At 49.7% G+C, this 15,765-nt stretch overlaps 1 protein-coding gene across 1 annotated transcript; it reads right to left on the bottom strand.

Moving 5' to 3' along the window:
- Positions 1–828: 828 nt before the first annotated feature.
- SLC6A20 (solute carrier family 6 member 20) lies at positions 829–13,830 on the bottom strand (the record flags this gene model as incomplete). The annotated part of the gene is made up of 11 exons (XM_081996699.1): positions 829–978; positions 1,897–2,062; positions 3,108–3,267; positions 4,039–4,243; positions 4,724–4,886; positions 5,782–6,023; positions 6,415–6,525; positions 8,008–8,235; positions 8,748–8,839; positions 9,578–9,718; positions 13,710–13,830. The coding sequence occupies 11 exons, from the start codon at positions 13,828–13,830 to the stop codon at positions 829–831; spliced, it is 1,779 nt and encodes a 592-aa protein (XP_081852825.1).
- Between the last annotated feature and the right edge of the window lie 1,935 nt (positions 13,831–15,765).

The raw sequence follows: 15,765 nt of genomic DNA, 5'->3' as shown, positions 1-15,765 counted from the left end.
AAAGTATACATGGATATGAACTTTGTCAAAGCTAATTATATGGCATACTGTTGGTTGGGTGGGGCTTGTAAAGCAGCTTTATCGCAGGTATCATCTAGTGTACTTAACATGCATCCCTAGGAAATACAAAGTACAGCACAGAGCACAATTACATACTGGAATTGGAATTTTACTTCTGGAGGTGAGAGAACTTCTGCAGCCCATATGTGTGTGTGTTTATATATATATATATATAAAAAAACTGCTTTGCTGGACACAAGTCTAAAAGCAGCAGTGTTGGACACATTTATCTCAAATACTGTCCTACTGACCTTTCCCTTGTAGGAAAGGGATTGTCACATTGGCATTGCAAGACTTCCAACAGTTTCAGCTGTTGACGAAATACAGAATGTCATTTCAAATTGTGAGCATGCTAAAGCGTGGCTTGCTTGAACGGTAAGGGTATTTGCTGATACCTTGGTGCAGGAACATGCTTGGTTGGTTGCTTGTGTTTCCACGTAGGCAGTGCTACAACAGTGGAAAAGAATCACCTAACATTGTGTAATGGGTTGATATGCTGGTAATTCGTGCTAGCTGGTGTTTTGTGAACTGCTCTTCTTTTTTTCCCTCTCTTACAGAGGCCATTTTAAAGCTTCAGCTTGTTACACAAGAGCTGCTTTCCCCCTTCCCCCCCACCCAACCTCCTAAGAGCACTTTTTGGTCAATATAGCACCCACCATTCTCAACTCTATAAATAGCTGCTACAAATAATGGTTGCTGCTGTCTTCCAGAAGCGCCCGGGTCATGGACGATGGGAGTAAAGGTCTTCCCAAATCCAGCTGTTGGCATTCATGCAATGGTTGAAATGCTTTCCCTCTTCAGTCTCTTCCTTATAAAAGTCACTAGTGCCCCCAGGGGTATGCACATGATGGATGCTGCCACCAGCAGCCCGATCACCACTAGGGCATAGTCTGGGTAGTCCTTTGTCACCAGCTGCCCCTGCAAGGAAGAGAAGTGGCGTTGGATCTGCGGGATCTCTGGTTCTCTGTGTCCTACAGTTGGCTCTGGATCTAAACAGGACACCTGGAAAGTACTTGCAGGCTGTAGCAGCCCCTGACTTGGTGCTTTTCTTTGTCCAACCATACAAGCTTAAAACTGACAAGAAGAACAGAGCTGCTGACAAAAATATTGGGGAAAACTTCTGCAAGCTTTGGTAAAGAGCAGATTTTTGGCTTGATTCATGTTTCTTAATGAGACGGCTCAGCCCTGACCCTCTGTCAAGTCTCTGTGTTCCTCTCGGGGAGCCTGTGGGCTCCTGCTGACACCCAGTCAACAGGCCAGGCCTGCTGCGGGTCCCAAATCAGCGATGACATGAAAACAATGTGTGTAATTTGTTCTGCGTGCTAGGAACTTTTCCACGAAAGGTTATGAAACCAAAGATTACTTGTCCATTAGTAATTCCTGTGTGATAAATACACAGTTCAGCATTTGTATAAAATTTTTGGCCATGAAGAAAAATGTATGTGGAAATTATGAAATTTATTTATTCCAGCAGCAGCTCGGTCCTGTTAAAATACCACTAATTTTGTTCAAAACACTATACCTTGAAAGTAATTTTTCTGTTTAAAGTGTATTTTTTAAGATGTTTAGGTCTTCAACATCAATAAAATTTTACTGTTTGAGCGGGTCAATTAAGAATCATAGAGGGAAATTAATCCATTTTACAGAACCATTGCAGCATTGTCACTAGGTCAACTGTTTCCTCTTTTACTTTTCCACAAAATTAAGGGATGGACCTGACTCCAGCTGGCAGCATTCAGAAGGCAGTTTTGTAGGGAGTTAGGGAGGAAGGCTGTGTCCTTGCAGGCATTAAGGAAAGTTTAAAAAAAACCAACCCCAAAATCAAAACTATTTTACCTGTGTGGCATCCCATGCTTGGTATTGCAGTGTTCCTGTGAGGATATAGTCGGTGAGGTAAAATATAAATAGGCTTATAATGAGCAAAGGACTAGCAAAAGCCCACATAATTTTCCAATACCAGTTTGGCTTGCGTCCAATCATGGTGTGAAGATCTTTCTCAAATCTGTGTTTAAAAAAAAAAACATCACCACATTTTTGAGAACAGCTGCCTATGTTCAACTGATAACTTTGATCTGAGTTGCTTTAAGACCACCTACAGAATTAAATACGTAAGATGGGAAAGGGGAGCAAGGTTGACCAGAAGAGTAATGAGCAGAGAGGTATCGTCTGACGAACTGGCTCACCAGGATCATATAGTGAGAGTGAAATCATTAAGGAAAAAGATACCAGGGCTTCTGGGAAGAGTAGCTAGAAATAGGTACAGCAGGAAAAGTCCCAACAAACTCTGCCTGGAGTGTAAGTTCACACTGGTGTAAGCTGACGGAGAAAAGCAATGATGCTTAAGTACTGTGGAGAAAACGCTGCTGGTTTTTGTGTAGTTGGGTTCTCACTGCTGTTACTCAACTGTCTTTGAGGAAATACTAATGCTGGGGATGTCACCTAAAATCACGCAGGAAACTTGGGTTTGACTTGAAGGCTTTGAACTCCTCAAGGACGTAACACCAATGTAGGTGCCTGTACGTGCACTGTGCTAGCAGACTAACAAAGCAAATACTAAAGCCTTTTCCTTCAGATGCCCTGAGCATAAACGCTTCTGCTGTTTAAAACCTTTCCTGATGCTGAATCTTGCTTTTACCCACAAGGGATGACTTGGGAGATCAGCAACGTGCAAGGTGACCATCTTTGAAAACCAGACTTACTGGCACTGTTGTGCTCCCACTGAATTACTGCGGAAGGAGGAGCAGAGTTTCAGCAGAAGGTGCTCTTGAGACCAAAGACAAGAAGAGCAGGGAGCGGTGTGTGCGGCTCATTAGTACTCCCCCGCCTGCAGAGGACGTGTCAGCCCAGCCGGGCCCCCACACAGCCCTGAACCCAAGGTCCTAGAAGGGGTCTGCAGGGCAGGGGAGACCACATCGCCTTGCTGACATCATAGCATAGGAGAAAAGTTTAGCCCAAGGTGGTATCTTTACTCCTGGCCCTGCATGTCTTGGCCAGTGGTCGCTCCCCCACCTATCCCACTATGAAGAAAGGAGAGTTCAAGCTTTTACCTTCTTATCCCATAGATATAACACACAGCAACCGTTTCTACCAGCACAATGAGCAGCAGTGAGAGGGTGGCTGCGTAGTCGTTGAATATGTCAAACCAGTAATTTCCAGCCTCCATGGTGAAGATCAGGCCAATCACACAGTTAATGAAACACACAACACCTGCATGGATAAAACAGGGACCCTGCTGTCACACCCAGAAATTTAATTGCATGGGGGAAATGTCACACTTCTTGTGACTAAAAAGCTGGTGAGATTTCTGATTTCTGTCAGGGAGCAGCCTTCTCAGAGGAGAAAGATAATTTTTTTCCCTTTGGAAAAGACCTGTCTCTGTGTGTGACTATGCTGGTGTATCCTTAAACTGCTGCTCCTTAGACCTGTGCAATCATGGCACATCATCCCAGCAGGGTCAAGACAACGGAGTCTTGGCTACAGCCTTGTTGCGTATGCGTGCAGCATCTGCTGTTACTGCTGGGCATCCAGCTAAAACAGGTTTTAAGGGAGGACAACTCATTTCCATGCCCAAATGGGAGCGCGTATCACTTTTGGCCAAAAACTGAGGTGGTTTGCAGTTGGGATGCTGGTCATGTGACTGAAGAGCCACTCACTGCAGGTATCTTGATATTTGTCCTGGCCCTTTGAGTTTCAACAGTAAGTAGACACCAGTCTGAAGGAGCTGGGGTGTGTTGGGAAGCCTGCAAATACACAGCCACGATTGCCCTAGTGCTTTGAGAGCTCCCGAGGGAAAGTGCTGGCCAGGCTGGCCAGGAGTTCCCAAGGGGAGGCAAACCCTTCCAGCAGGGTATTTGGTATTCCCTGCTCCAAAGCTCCAAAGGACAAAGAAGGACCTTCAATGGCTGTGGGACACCGAAGCTTTTGCACACACGTGTGCTCTCACAGCGTGGCCTATGCTGCGACGTGGCGGGTGCTTACCCGAGATCACCTCCTTGGGGAAACGGGCGGCAATGACCCTGCTGTCGGTCAGCGGGGTGAGGATAGCGGCGGTGTTTCCCAGCATGCTGCCGATGCCCAGCATCAGCAGCATGACGAAGTAGAGCACGGAGTACAGCTGGGGCACCTCCATGTTTTTGATCGCTTCAGAATAGACTATAAATGCCAGTCCCGTCCCCTGGACAGCCTGCGGGCGAGAAGGGGGGAAGCAGTGAGTTACAGGCAGCTCATCAGCTCAGTAAAGGACATAAGAACAGGGACATAAGAGACTGACCCTGCACCACAACAAAATACACCCACGGTGGTGGTTTTGCACAGCAGAGGCAGATGAGACCTTCGTTGTTTTATTCACGCTCCATGGAAACTGGCCTAGTGCCGCTCATAGCAAAAACATTCTCCCCAAACCTTTGTGACCTGCCCTGTCCCGCAGCCGGAGCCAGCAGTCCGGCTGCATTGCCACGTTGCTAATAGGCCAAGCGAGCCCCTTGCCGGGCTGAGCCAGTGCCCCCCGCCCCAACCTAAGGTGTAGACATGAGCCCCACCGCAGCCCCCAGCCAGGCGGCTGCTGGGGAGCAGTTGTTCCTGTGTGGGACTGAGGGGCTGCCTGGGCTCGGTGGGAGGAACGGCACGAGTGAAATCCAGGCGCCAGCACAAAGCATCGACTCACCGTGTCGAGTTCAGCTTCCAAGCTGCAGTTTTTAAGCTGCGGCGATAATTGGGCATATTCCTGCGGGTGAGTGGCCATGAGGTAGTCTTTCATCTCGTTGAGGTTGTCTGCTGTTAAAGAGCCTTCCTCCAGGTCGAAAGCGTTCATCAGCAGCAGGATCACCCTGAGAAAGATTACGGGAATTTAATGGCTCTCAGGCCAAGGTATAAATTGAGGCCGGTTTTACACCTCATCCCCTCTCCATCGGCCCCCATGCAGGGATATTCTGCTAGCCCCAGGACTCTGGTCTCCCCAGGTGGGAGCCACGGCACTTCCAGCACGGTGTTGGGACACAAGCGACCTTCCACTCATCTCTGCTTTGGAGGGAGCAGCTCCTGCGCCCACACTGAGGCTCTCAAGCAGCTATTTTGGATGCCAGCCAGTGCCAGCTGGCGTCTCTTCCCCTTTGCCCTCTGGTCTCACGTCCACACCTCACCAATTTAACGAGCCTTTTGGCAACGAGCAGGGACTAGCAGCTTGGTTTCCTCTCTGATCAGCATATAGATTGAAAGCCGTAAAAATACGAGTAAAAGTGTAACTGCTGCGGGCCCCGTGCCAGGGAGCGCGTGCGAGCTTGCTGCCTCGGCTCCTGATTCTGCAGGCTGGTGGGCACGTCCAGAGCATCATTGCCCAGGAGGCTGAGCTCCTGGCACAGGGCATAGCCTTAGTGGGGGGGATCTGAGCATTGTTGCATTTTATTGATCAGCCCCCACACCCCTCCGATGCATGTGCTGAGACCAGGGCACAGGGGAAAGTGCTGCAGTGACGTGCCCCGACAAACATCCTCTCAACCTGGCTCGTGCCTGGAAGCGGAACCCAGGTGTCAAAAGGCACGCCAGCTCTGACCTTTCATCTCAGCCTTCATCGCTTTAAATAGCGCCATTAGCTTTATTAGAGCAGTATCAGATCTGGTCTCCGGGCAGCGCTGGCAGCGCTGCGTACTGTTATTTATTTACCTCCCCTCTTACCTTCCCCAGAACGGCTTGCGGTGGCAAACAAGTGAAGTACCAGGCTCTTACTTGTTTATACAGCTTTCGTAGTTAAACGTCGCCTTGAAGCCGTAGATGGAGAAAGTCACAATGCTGGAAAAGATGGACGTGGTGCTGTTGATCAGCGAGACGATGATGGCATGCCTCTCGCAGTTGTTGCTGGGCTCGTTGTAGCTGGCAAATGCGATGAGGCTGCCGAAGCCTAGGCCCAGCGAGAAGAAGATCTGCGTGGCGGCGCTGATCCACGTCTTGGGGTTCGACAGCTGTTCCAGCTGCAAAACCAGACAGAGAGAGGCGGGAACGTGAAGCAGCACAGAGATGCCCAGCACTGCCCTTTCCAGCCTGCAGGGATGGGGACGGGCCCCTTCCTGCACCCGTTTTAGCTCATGAGTGTTTTTTGGGCAGGGTTACTGCTCAGTCTGAAAGTAATATGCTACAGGTTATGTTAACGGGCTGGTCTTTTCCTGCAGGAGAAAGCAAGCGGCTTACGGGCACCACGGCAGAACAGCCTCCAGCCACTCCTGCCCGGGCTCTGCAGCTGCCTGACCTAAGCTACTGCTGTCAAAAATTCAATAAGGAAAAGGAGCATTGCCACCTTTTAAAAACCTACATGTTTGGTAACTAATAACATTCCATGAAAAATTCAGTACGTTTTTTCTGTACCTTTGGTGTGAACATGTAGACGAGCCCATTCACAGCTCCATGAAGTGTCAATCCCCTGATGAGGTATATGATGAGAACGCAGTATGGCAAAGAGGCTGTTACATAGACGACCTGGGGGAAGGAGAGGAAATACCTTGGTCTAAAGAATATATAAGACAGAGCTAATCTACTATGGTCAGTCTCACTTACTTAAATAATTTCCATTATTGTGTTTGTTACCTTGAATTAATCTTTAAAGAAATATTTCCAGATAAATCTAACTTTAGGCTTACGTTTTAAGGAAACAAGTTTTTATTAATAAAAAAAGACCTGTGTTACTGTTCCCAGGGTCTTCTCTTTGATTGGAAAAACAAGAACAAAATCTAAAATATTTGCAGCGTTTACAAGCATTTACAAACTCAGCGTTTGGTGGAGTAATGCCAGTTTGCAACTGTCTATCAAGAGCTCAATAAGCATAGGTCATCCATCATCTGCTTTAGGAGGAAAGCAGGCAGACTTCATAAAAGGTCGAAATCAAACTTCAATGAAACTATTGTAATTCAGATGTGAAAAAGATTTTAACTTAATGTAACCCAGATGGGGTGGGGGGGGGGTATTAAATCTTTCAGTTGTCTTCCATGAGCTTTTGATCAAACCCCTGAATTTGAATCTAAATATTCAATCTTCACGTTGGAAAAAGCCATTTGCAGAAAAAAAACAGGAGAATCAAATTACCTTCTCTTTGCTGGGATGTAGCCAAATGGCTCACCCAGAAACTCATATAAAAACTAACTCACAAAAAAGATGCCTTCCCAAGCTCTTGGGAGGAGAATCGGCTGGGTAGTTACCAAATATTCTCAGCTTTGCACCTGCCTGCGCTGCCAGCGGGCACCTGCCATTCCCTGTCACACACCTGCAGATACAGCAGCTTCACCTTCCCCAGCAGGACAGCCCTGTGACCGCTGCCCAAACCCGCTGCTGTTCCTGCACAAGGGATGCAGGGGAAGCCCCCCGCACCCCCCGATGAGACCATGCCTTCATGATGCTGTTTCAATGCTCCTTGGCTATTTATTTATTTCTTTTTTGCCTCCAAAGCCAGCTGCAGCAAGTTTAAGAGGTTATTCTTAGTTTACAGTCTCTTGGCTTTCTGCGTTTGGCTAAGACGATTTGGGGATTACAGCCCCCAGCTTGCCTCTTAGTGCAGGCTCAGCCGGGACATTGCTTTTTCCCCCCCCTTCCTCATAACTTCTGTTGTGAATAAAAAGTGAACGAAAATGCCTGGTAGATGTCTTTTTTTTTTCTTGCAAAGACCGAGGAACAGATGTCTCCTGACACTGCTCTGCTGTGGCAGACAGCTTTCCGCAGAGCCAGCAGCCTGGCAGCTTCTGGTTTCAGCAGAGGTGGCTGCATTTAATGGACCTTTCTGGATTTTTTTTAATATCACTCTGTTTCGGTTGAGCCTTCTTCAGTTGCAACTTAACAGAGCAGCAGAGGCAACAGGGCTGGCTGCTCCGGGGGAGATGCCATAACCCCAAGTGACAGCAGCCATGGCCACTGCCTTTCGGCACTCCCCACGTCCCGCCCGGGCTCGGCGGTGCTGCGCCCGCCTCTCACCTTGCCGGTGGACTCGGTGCCGCGGAGGATGCAGAGGTAGACCACCAGCCAGGCCAGCGTCAGGCAGAGCGCCTGCTCCCACTGCACGCTCCCGCTGGCCTCCAGCGACGGAGAGATGTTCAGGGTCTGCCGGTACCAGAAGTACTGGGTGGACGACGTCTTCTCGCACTCCTCCTCGTAGCCGGTGCGGTTGCTGTTCAGAGGGCAGGTGGCCCATGGCAGTGGGTCCTGGGGGGAGAGCGCCTGCTGTCAGCATGGCGAGGAGAGCTGCGGTGCCGGTGGGGTATGGGGGGGATGAAGGCGAGGACAGCTTTCTGCCCAGGGCTTGCTTGTCTCACATTGTGCTGCCTGGGGCTGGGGATGACCCTCTCCCCAAGGACTGACGCTTTCTGATTCTCTCCCCTGGGGATGACCCTCTCTGATCCTCTCCCCCAGGGCCAACCCTCTCCCCTGCCTTCAGACGGACCCATCCCAGGGACACCGTGGCCACCAAGGCATCACGGGACTGGCCTCGACCTGTGTTTTGTGGTGAGAAGACACTACAATAACCCTGGGAATCTCCCAGAGGAGGACACTGCTGCCTCATGTTTTCCTCCAGAAAAGCCCTGGGAGGGTTTCTGGAGCCTTTGGGCCCCCACCCCAGCTGACAATGGTGCCGTGCCACATCCAGCACTGATGCAAAACCATGACCCGCTTGCAGCCACGGCGAGGCCAAGCCATGCCGCCGGGCACCCACGTACCTGGAAGGAGTGGAAGAGGTACCAGAAGGCCCAGGCATTTATCACATTGTAGTACATGGAAAGGAAGGAGGAGACGACGACGCTGGCAACGCCTGCGGGCATGGAGGGAGGAGCTCAGTCAGCGGCAAAACCCCGAAACGCCCAGGGCCCCGTAACGCCCGGGGCGGGCACCGCGGCTGGCGCAGGGGGGCTTTGCTTTTGCACAGGGCATGTCCCCACCGCTGCAGCCGCTGCCTCCTCCCGTCAGGGCTCTCCTGCACTGGATTTTATACTGTAGCCCCTGGGGGGTGAATATTCGATGTATCGTTAGAAATAACATGTGCATGTAAGCAAATTAATGATAGTTTGGGTTATCAGGGTAATTTAATAACATAGTAACGTAGCTAAGAGTGGACATTGGTAAATGGTAGGCAGTGACGATAGGAAATTAAGGCACGGTTTCATCACTGCGTGTTGAACTTATTGGGAAGATGCTCTTGGGGTCAAAGCCCAGTGCAGGCAGCCCCAGGGGCTGAGTTCAGTGCTGGCCACTGTGATTTTGGCAAAATCAGTCACTGTGATTTTGGCAGTCTGCCCAAGGGCAGGGGGACTCATAGCTCCAAGTCCAGGGACCCAGCACAGCGAGTTGGGGTCTGGCCCCAATGCCCGGCAAGGGACAAGGTAAATGCATGCCATGAGGTGTCTGGATAACCGCTTTGCTCAGCTTGGTGAGACCCAGTAAAACCTCAGCTCCTGCCTGGTTTCTTCTCTGAAAGACAAAGCTTTCCATTCAAAAACCACCCGTGTTTCTGTTTTATTCTTAAAAATAAAGACGAAAACTGAGAACATACCGACGCCGCAGAGGTAGGGGCTTATTATTTTCCAGGCGCCGATGCTGCCCTGACGCATGCGCTGCCCCACGGCCAGTTCCAAGTAGAGCAGTGGCATCCCCTCAGCGATCAGCATGATAAAATACGGGATCAAAAAGCCACCTGCAAGAAAAACCCAACAGACAGCCTGCAGCAGATCAGCAGCATGATAAACACCACGCTGCCCTATTTGTGGTCAAATCAGCCCGCTAGCGTCCAAAGAGTTGTCTGGAGCTGGATCCTGTCTGGGCACCTTGTGTATTGAGGGCACGGCCGAACCCTGAGGGTCATCTCACAGGGTTTCAGGTGGCGTCCCAGGTGCCAGTGGGCGCCGAGCACCTGGATGCGGGGAATTTTCCGTGGGCACTTGGCAGAGCTGCGATTTCTGCTGTTAAACTGTGCCCATCGCCGCCCCGGCATGGCGGGGCTGCCCAGATGCTTCGCGGGCGGTTTGAGCAATGTTCGGGGCTGGGGCTGTTAAAGGGTAACTAACCGCCAGCCAAACCTTGTAAAAGGTAATGAGAGAAGAGGATGAGGGAAAGATTTACTTCGTGTGTGGCATTCTGCAGCAGAGCCAAATTGCTCAATGAAAAAGTATCAGCAACGCCCGTGTTGGATAGAGAATTTTGAGTAACGTATTGAAGCCTGGCCTGGCTTTAAAAAAAAAACACCTAAAAAGCTCGTCAAAACCCCCATGGTGAGCCGGCAAGCACCAGCAAAGAGATGAAGGCTTTTCCACCAGGAGAAAAGCCTGTGGGAGCAGACCCTGGGATGGAGGCACACAGCCTCCTCCCGCCCCAGGTCGGCTCATCCCTGTTTCCCCCCGCACGGAGAGGCGCAGGGGTGCTCCTACAGAAGAGGAGCAGCAGGAATGGGCAGGTTGGCAGTGAGGGAGGGGAAGGGAGCTTCCTGCCCGGCAAGGAGGATACGCTTCAGCTTAAATTTCTGCTTGGGGGAAAAAAAAAAATCCTCATCCTCTACTTGGGGCTCGCTTCAGAAAGAGCTGCTGACCAAGTCAAAAACGGGATTTTTGTGAAGGCTTTCCTGCTTCCCTTTTTACAGCAAGCCAAACATATTTACGTAAATATCTCTTATTTAGGATTTAATCTGCGGCATTAACATTCCTTGCAATGGGCTCTGCGCAGCGCCGCGGAGGAATGAACTCTGGGCAGTGACTGAGGCAAAGAACTGGAAATAAACACCAAGCAATAATCCGGTTTATTCTGGGAATTAATTTCCCACCTCCCGGCTCCCTCATTATTAACGACCCCTTTGTTAGTCTGTTAGATAACTTCCCATGCCGCAAGGGAGCTGTCGGAGGTTTAAGAGCTCCCACAGCCGCTCTGTCCCGGCGGGGTGCGAGCTGCCCCGGCAGCCGCCGAGGGGAGTTTTGCCACGTACCACGGGGGGAATCAGCGTTAGGCCCTTTGCGAAGGCTCTTCCGCCCTCCCAGCAGCATCGCCACATGCTTGGTGTTGGCTTTGACACCTTGCAAGGAGGAGGAGTGCCTTCAGGCTTATTCTTCACCCCGGTGTTCCCCCACAGCTGGGGATGCCAGGGCTGAGCCCCGGGTCCCTTGCTCTGCACCTTGTTCGCACGCAGACCTTACTCCTGACACTATTTTTCCTAAAGGGTAGAACCCAAATGCCTCCTATAAGTGACTCAGAGCAGCCGTGTGAACCAGCACAGCCCCACTGACCCCCCTGCTCATTTACACCCGGTGCTGCTCCCTACAGTGCCAACCGCCTGCGACAACCAGCCTCCAGGCCAGACCCCTGCAGTTGGCACAACATGTGGAGTGTGCCCTGGGTCTGGTCCCGGCCCCGGGCTTGGCCAGTGGCACCTTGGCCTGTGCTCGGCATCCCCCCGGTGCCCAGGGGCTTCCTCGCTCAGGGCTGAGCGCTGCTGTAAAGCTGTCCCAGTGTCATTTCAGCCTGGCCCGGCTTGGTTACGGACAAGACTAATTGCACCTACGAGGTCTGAACACCCCTTGCTCTGCTCAGGTCAGGCTCTCTGGAGGAGAGCAAGGAGAAGGAGGCAACCTACTGATGAGCAGAAAGGCAGGAGGTTGTAAAGTCTGCAAATACCCTGTTTATGAGTATCACCAGCGATAAGGGCCTTATCGCTCTGCTGGGCAGGACAGGGACCAGCTCTGTGCTTTTCTACAACGAAGATGCCAAACAAGCAGTTGCTCGCACCCGCCCTAAGCCCAGTGCCTGGCATATCCAGTTTTTAAGTTCCCAAAATGATGTTCTCTCTGCGTGGGTTTTGCAGACCCCTGGAAAGCCACCGAATCTCTTTTACGAGGGCAGTGAAAAACAATTAACGAGAGCAAAGCCTGCTGTCAGGAGTTTTAGTTTCACAGCAGGGAGAGCTGCCCCTCCCTTGGGAAATGTAACCAGGAAGGATAAAAATAGTGGAGAAACTATACTTATAAAAACATGCTTTTCAGAAAATACTTGGGTTTGTTTAATCTTTTTTTTCAGGTTAATCAAGTGTTCCAGTTTTGGTTACATTTCAGACAATTTTCACCATCTACTACACTACTGATGGCTGGTAAGAAGAGGCCAGACCATGCGAAGTGCCCCGGTGTCAGAGTTTCGCTGTCGTTCAGGATGTCTGCCAAGACAGGCTGCTAGTGAACTAACCACATGCAGTTTAATTGCATACAGAAACACTCGCATTTTAAGCTTTGTGCTAGAGTTCACTGACAGACATGACCCTCAAAAGCTTCTGTGTAGAGGAATACACCCAGAATTGCAACATGTCTATCACTTGTGCTATATATGAATCATCTAAGAAAGCTTCAGCCATTGCAGCATCTAGCTTCTACTGTAACCTCACCCACTGTACTATCTGGATTTTTCTGACCTGATCCCACAGAGCAGCTCTGGTGCAGTCCTAATGCTGAGCTAGCTTTTCAAAAACCAGCACGAACCAACCCCTACCACCACATGTGCATTTAGAAGTAAGCTACAAGTCAACAAAACAAGCACAAAACAAGCAAAAAGCATTTAAACATCTCAGTGTGTTTCTCCCTGAAAGGAAGAAAAGGCGGAAGCAGACCAGAAGCAAATCATAGAATCATAGAATTTGGGGGTTGGAAGGGATCTTTTAAGGTCATCTAGTCCAACCCCGCTGCAATGAGCAGGGACATCTTCAACTAGATGCTCATCATGTCAGTTAATGCATGACTGAGATGGGTCCAACACTATGACAACGAATGCAGTGCGAGAAGCAGTATAGAACTGGGATGTCTTATAAAGAGAGGCTCTTCATAAGGATTCTTCAAAACATGGTCATGAACCAGCGGTAGCTGTATACTAGAAGATATGTTAGTGTTGGTTTTTAATTAATCTAATTAACTGCCTTTTGATTTCTAAGGAAGAACATCTGTGGCTGGTACATGATACAGACATCATCTTTCTTCACTTTGGACCTAGAAGAAGGATAAACTTTCAAAGAGCTTTTTTTTTTTTTTTTTGGAACCCAAACCAATTTATTCCCTGTTTTCAAAGCTTCCCGGGTGGTTTTAGCTGCAGAATTCCTGTTGATTAAGGAGTTCCAGCCAACTTCAAGGCAGATTTGCAGCCAAGTTATCACCTCCTAAACTAAGGCTTTGTATAAAAGACAACACATTAATGACAGAGCTCGAAATGATACAGCTGATCCTTAAATTAAATCAGCGTAAGCATCTCCCCTTCTCTGTATGTTCCAAGTCCCCATATGTGAACCTACAAGGAACTGAACTAGTTTCTGGTGCCTTCAGAGTGGTTCAATAGGGCAAGAAAGTAATAAAATAATACCATGTGGACCTACATCTTTCACTGTACCTCCATCCTTTTAGAAAACATGGGCCTTCTCATTGTTTCATTGCACTCCTAGGAAATGAGTGCCACTGTATTGGGGCAGCGGTCAGGTAAAAGCCTTATGCTAAAGAATACGTAAAATCAAGCAGCAATAGAAGAGATTCCACACCAACAAAAAGCCTGACCTCCTACTCTGCCCTGGAGCCTGCTGGGTGGACAGGGCATTAGCACAGACAACATACTTTAAATCCAAAAGCTTGCCACACTCCTCCTCAGGGGAAGCAAGAAACATAAACCACACTTACCTCCTCCGTACATCTGACATAAGTATGGAAACCTCCACACATTTCCCAGCCCCACGGCATAGGAAATGCAGGCGAAAACAAACTGCAGGGGATTGTCCCATAGCGGCCGGGATTTCTCCATTGCCTGCTTGCAGGCAGAGGTTTCAGCAGAGCCTTCCTGCCTTCGCTCCTTCAGGTACTCTGCCAGCCCTGCCTCAGACTCCACGCCAGCCCGGCTTGGAGGGGAGGGAAAGGTGGAGGAGCTATGCTTGCCAATTCCTATCAAGCTTTTTAATTACTAATCTTATTAACAGGCACATACTGAAGTAGGAATGCTGGTAAATAGATTATAGACACACACAGAACTATAAAATTGGTACTTTGGGTGAATAGCCGCTTGGGTTTTGACTGGCATTTCTGGGAAGGATGTGAGCCCAGGGATTTTTATCGTCTCACATGCCAACTTGACACTGGGAGGAAATAGCACCGGGGCTGCAGTTTGGTTTTGGAAACAAGACGCTCCTTCCCCACAGGGCTCTCTTCCCTAGGAGTGGCATTGCTGTGCATAAGGCACCAGCTTGGATTTGATAGCACAGAGAAGGGGTTCCCACACCATTAGGACTGGGCTTAATGGCTGTCAGAGCTGCCTTTTATTCCTAGTGTCCCTTTCCCTAAACGGGTCCTCAGGCAACCCGTCACTTGTGCCCTGGTGCTCACGCCAGCCAGCCCAGCACACTCCCCAGTTCCAAAAGTGGCCTTGAGACAGTCCCTATCAGCCATGCAGGTCTTCAGCCTGCTGCAGCCTTGAGTACAACACTCAAGTTTGAGCCTCCAGGAGTACTACCCTCCCTCTATGTACTCTGCATGTGTGTGAGAGCATGAAATAGCTCAGTCTCTTTTTCACTTACCTTCATGCTCAAACCCCCACTGCTGCAGATGAACTTTTCTGAGGCGTTGCTGTTTTAAAATACTTTTAAGCAGCAGGGACCAAATATATACAAAGGCCTCTGGGAAAAGGTGTCTGTGGCCCTTTGTGAAGGCAGAAGGACCTACAAGGCCTTTGGGTCGTCTGAACGCACACTGAGATGCCAGGTCTGAACATGAACCCTGTGTGCTTGGGCCCCTGCCAAGGTACACTTTGAGCTCAACCACTTCAGACAGGTCTTCCAGTGAAGGAGGCTGCCGGCAGCCTCTGTAGCAATAAAAAGAGGCTGAACAAGTCCAAGGACTCAGCTTCCTTTCTCTGTCTAAATGTGTGTGTGGGGTTTCAGGTCCGGACTGGGCACCTTTCAGGTCCATTTTACAAATAAGACTCGCTCAGCTGCTGTCAGTCTCACTCTTCCAGTGCCAGGAACGCGCTCCCTGCCAGGGCTGTCTGTGCTGCTCCAGCATCCCATTAGGCACTGGCAGAGCTGAGGTATCCAGCTGTGGGTACGGGTGAGAACCCCTACCATGGGGCCTTTGGACATGAGCCCAAACTGCAGAGCATGTTGTGCAGTGTTGTTGAGACCAGCAGAACCACTCTGGCGGACTTGCTGACCAGCCACCTGTAGTAGCAAAGTCACAAAGTGGGATGCCACTTTTCCACATGGTAGAAAAGGTGACTGCAAGACGTTTATGCATCTCCCGTAAGTGAATCCATTCTGCACGGTGTTTTAGTGCTGCTAGAAATGGAGGTTGTTGCTGGAAAACATCAGGGTTTGCCAAACCCTTCCAGAGTACCGTTTCGGGGAAGCTCGTGGCTCTTCTGCAACATCCTTGCAGTTCTTGTTTTGCCCACAGAATTGCAACATGCCAGCTAGCCCTGGAAATACGTCTCATGGGTAAGCCTGAATGCTGCTGGAAGGGAAAATCCAAGGTAATTTTAGATCCATAAGCTATTAAACTGAAGGACACACTGAGAAGCTGCAGATATGTTAGCTGCCCCACATCACAAAAACTTTTGCAAATTATCCAAAAGTTAAATGTCTGTCACTGCCTGTGGGATTTATTACACACGATGCTTATAAATAACTTAGAGCATTTAATAAATCGCAGACAGGACAGCCTTAAACAATAGCACATCACTAGCACTTAG

This window comes from Phaethon aethereus (genome assembly GCF_964289735.1).
Source record: "Phaethon aethereus genome assembly, chromosome: 2".
Lineage (NCBI taxonomy): Eukaryota > Metazoa > Chordata > Aves > Phaethontiformes > Phaethontidae > Phaethon > Phaethon aethereus.
This window is presented reverse-complemented; position numbering and strand designations above follow the sequence as displayed.